This window comes from Pteropus alecto, unplaced genomic scaffold, assembly GCF_000325575.1.
Source record: "Pteropus alecto unplaced genomic scaffold, ASM32557v1 scaffold8, whole genome shotgun sequence".
Lineage (NCBI taxonomy): Eukaryota > Metazoa > Chordata > Mammalia > Chiroptera > Pteropodidae > Pteropus > Pteropus alecto.
The window spans coordinates 12,974,429-12,978,837 of record NW_006494609.1 but is presented as its reverse complement, the minus strand read 5'-3'; the positions used below and the strand labels follow the sequence as shown (position 1 = coordinate 12,978,837).

General features: G+C 34.7%; 1 protein-coding gene across 9 annotated transcripts in view; it reads right to left on the bottom strand.

The window, feature by feature from the left end:
* SPATA7 (spermatogenesis associated 7) overlaps window positions 1-4,409 on the bottom strand; it is a 34,137-nt gene that overhangs the window by 18,857 nt on the left and 10,871 nt on the right. For all 9 annotated transcript variants that reach the window (XM_015599769.2, XM_015599770.2, XM_015599766.2 and 6 more), the window contains one exon: window positions 3,883-3,930. In XM_015599769.2, coding sequence (XP_015455255.1) covers window positions 3,883-3,930 — 48 coding nt within the window. The remainder of the gene's footprint in view (window positions 1-3,882; window positions 3,931-4,409) is intronic.

Here is a 4,409-nt window from a genome sequence, read left to right as displayed (position 1 = left end):
AAGTAGATTAGTGGTTGCCTAAGGCTAGGGGTGGGAGAGGCAGCAGCTGCAAATGGGTACAAAGAACCTTTCGAGGGTGATGAAAATATTCTAAAATTGGTTTGTGGTGGTAGTTGCACAATTTTTTAGACAGTAAAAATCAATGTACTTTATGGTATGAAAAATTTTTGTCAATAAAACTGCTATAAAAATAAAGCTTTTCTAATGCATTAGAATATGGAATTATTTAAACAATTCAACAAACTATGTAGAGATATTCTAGTTTAGATACTACGAACATTGAAATTATCAAATCAGTAGTCTGAGGTGACAGAGTGTATATCTTATAAAAACAGAGATGGCTCAAACCCAGGGATTTTTTTCTTTTCTTTTAATGTGTCTATAAAACCTGTTTCTAACTTAGTTATACTGATTATAATGAACAGCTCTATAACACAAGAAGTAATGATGACTATTAATTACACTTTAGTTTGGTGATTGCAATCTTCACAATTCTTCTAACCGTCACGATTTTCTTCATTTACATGGCAACATAGAAAAACTCCCTCAACTGACTGAGAGTAGAAAATACTGCGTTATAAATAAGCACTAGTAAAGTCTAAATTCTAAAAACAAAAAACAGAAGCAGTTTAAAAAATACAACCTCTATACTGTCAACTCCTGAAGTTTTATCTCCATTCTGGAACTCTCCTGGACTCCAGACTTGTACTCGGCCTCCTCAGTATCTCCCCCTCAGATTCCTCCTGGGTATTTACTTCAAACTCATTATGACCAAGATTGAATTCTTGAGTCACTTCCTCCCCCAAATCTCTTCCTGTCGTATTTTTCACTTCAGTAGATCATAATTTTGTTATTTTGGTTGACGGGCTCTAGTGTTGGGAGTCATCCTCAACTCACTTCTCCTTTTCCCTCATACCCTATCTACATCCAATCCATCAATAGACACAGTTGACACACATTTTCAGTGTTTCTAGGATCCAACCATTTAACACTCCCTCTACTGTAGCCACTTTGGTCCAAGTCACCATTATTTGTCCCCTGGATTACACTTCTATCATCACCTCTTACAGACAATTTTCAACTCAGTAGCCAGAGAAATGCTTTTGAAAGTTAAACCAGCCTTGTTACTCCTCCCATGGCTTCCAACTTCACTGAAAACCAAAGTGCTTGCGATGGGCATGGACCTACATGGGCTGCAGCTGTCTGTCTCATCTCAATGACCGCATCTGCTACCAATCTTCAACTGGATTAGCTTACACCAGCTATACAGCCCTCCGTGCTGTTCCCCGAATACTCCAACCATGATGCTATTTCAAGGCCTTTGCACCGGCTGTTTCCTCTGTCTGGATTGCTCCTCCTCTACTTGCCTCTAACTCCTTCAGGTCTCTACTGGACTGTCACATTACCAGTTTGTCTTCACCTCCCAAGGACACACAATCTTCCTTATCCTGTGCTTCATTTTTGCCATTGCACTGATCACCATGTGACATCTTCTATATTTACTTATTACTTTGCATTTGCTTGTTTGTCTTTCTCAACTAGAATACAAGCTCTACAAAAGCAGGTGCTTTATTTTGTTCGCCTCTTTAGTTCCATCTCTTAGAATAGTGTCTAGAACATAGGAGGTGCCCAATAAATATTTGCTGAATTAATCAATGAATAAACTCTAGTGAACTAAATATCATGCAAAATGCTGAAGAGTTTGTTTGAATAAGAGTATTAAAACATTCAGCCTTTTTATTAAACAACCTAAATAAAAAAGAGATAATCTCACATATCTATTGTTTGGGATATTAATACCAGTATGAAAATTTAGCACAATTTTCCTATTTAGGGATGATTCTAGTTAAAAAAAGGATTATCTGACCTAATGACTACTGGGTAAAACCAGATTTTTAAAGCCTAAAAATAAATATTGAACCAGTTTTCCATGCTATAAAAAGGTACTAATATAATAGAGAAGGAAAAAAATAAAGCATAGAATTTAAAAATCTGAAAGAGTCTTTAGAGGTGATTCAATTATCTTTTATTTTATAAAAGAGGAGGGTGAGATGTAAAATGACTTGCCCATGTAAGTTGTGTGCTGTGGTCAAACTGGTCTTTAAAAATACATATTTAAGTCCCTACCCCTCCTAAAAAATTATTTGAATTCCCAAATTCCTTCAAAGATAGGAGAGCCTACACTAGGGCTTGTTGCAAACATAAAGGGAGTAGAAGGAGGGAGAACATAAAGTGTCAAGCACAGGGCCTGATGGACACTGTGCTTACTGAATGGCAGCTGGTAGCCACTGGCTCAGCTTAAGTCCTATCTCTCCCACTAAGACTGCATAAGAGATGAGTCCAACCAACCCTGCTGTCTGTGACCTTTGCCAGACTGTACTCGATGGGCACTTCCCCCTCTAGGCTCTCATTCGTTCACTATCTTAGGTTGATAGTTATTTTTTTTTGTGGAAATCCTTTCTCAATTAAATTATAAATAATAATTAAATTCAAAGAATTATTTAAAAAACATTAAACTTAAAATGTATAATACTTTTTATATGATTATTAATAAGACAAGCACAGGCTGTGACATTCATTTTTTTTACTATTTTAAGTATATGTTTCTTGATGAACTCAAGGTCCTCGAATGGTGTTGACTATCTTTCAGAACATTTTTAATAGGAATTTCAAATTTTGTGGTCGATTATTTCCTTAGTGCAGATTTCTAAAAATCAAAATAGTTGGTCAAAGGGTAGATATAACATAACATATTATATGTCAATATGGCTTTTCAGATACATATAACTACAATGTTTACCAGTTAGCCTATTAGGACATGAATAGACAATATTTATCTGTAGAAAGGAGCCACTTACGGTATTTTTAATGAATAATTTGGTAATGTTAACAAGCCAAGGGAAGTTAGAATCACAGAATTCTATAACTTAAACCTTGGCAAGCCTTTTCATGTTACCCAAATTTTTATACGTAGAAAAAATAAAATCTAGAGAAGTTAAATAATTTATCTAAAGTTACATGGCAATTTAGTGGCAAAGCCTGGGCTCATTTCTAAGTTCCAAAACTCAGAAATACAATACAAGCTTCTTTTTTTTATGGATAATATTTAAAAGTTAGAAAATACTTCTCCAAAAGGCAATCTGTCAACACCTATTAGGATGGCTATTAAAAAAAACAACAACAACAGAAAGTAACGACTTGGGGAGGATACAGAGAACTGGAACATCTGCCCACTTTGGTGGTAATGTAAAATGATGCACCTGCTACAGAAAACAGTATGGTGGTATTTTCTGATTAAAAATAGAATTACCATATAATCGAGCAATTTCACTTCTCAGTATATCCCCAAAAGAATTGAAAGCAGGGTCTCAAAGAGATGTTTGTATATTCATGTCTATAGAAAGATTAGTCACAATAGCCAAAAGGTAGAAACTATCCGATTGTCCATTGACTTATTATTGTATAAAAAAAAATATGGTATATACAGACAACAGAATATTATTCAGTCTCAAAAAGGAAGGAGAGTCTGACGTATGTTACAACATGGGTGAACTTTGAGGACATTATGCTAAGAGAAATAAGACAATCACAAAAGCAAAAACACTGAATGAGTCCACTTACATGGGAGACCCAGAGTAGTAAATTCATAGAGACAGAAAGTAGAAAGGTGGTTGCCAGAAACTACAAAGGTGGTTGGAAGAAGGGAATAGGGGAGATTCAGTTTTATGAAATAAAACGAGCACGAAAAATAGATAGTGGTGATGGTTGTACCACAGTAAGAATGTACTTAATGCTACTGAACTGCAGACTTAAAAATGGTTAAGATGGTAAATTTATGTTATGTGTAGTGTACATAAAGGCAATATGTCAAAAATTACTTACATTTGATGCTGGCACTCATGCTGAGTGGAACTGAGCAGTCTACCACAGCTGAAAGAGAAGAATTAGTTGCTTAATAGTATTATTCTTAATATTTATAAATGACAACAAATATCAAATGAGGAAATCACAAAAAGATCCAGAACTTGTTTTAACTTTTATGATACTTCTGGAGATAAAGAAATATAGTATCTTTGACAAAAAATACAGTGGTTGGAACAGCTCATTAGATACCATAAAAGAAGATATTAGTGAACTTGAAAACATAACAAAATAAACTTTTCAAAATGAAACAGAGTGAAGAAAGGCTGGAAAATAAATGCATTGAGCATCATCACTGACCTAACCTACCTATATCATGCACTTAACATACTTGTAATTAGGGTCCCAAAACAAGCTTGAAAAAAAAAAAAAAGCAAAATTGGAGGACCTGTACTGATTCCAAGACTTACTGTAATGCCATAGTAATTAAGGCAGTGTGGTATTATAAAAGAGATATACAGATCAACAGAACTGAAGGTTAAGTCCAG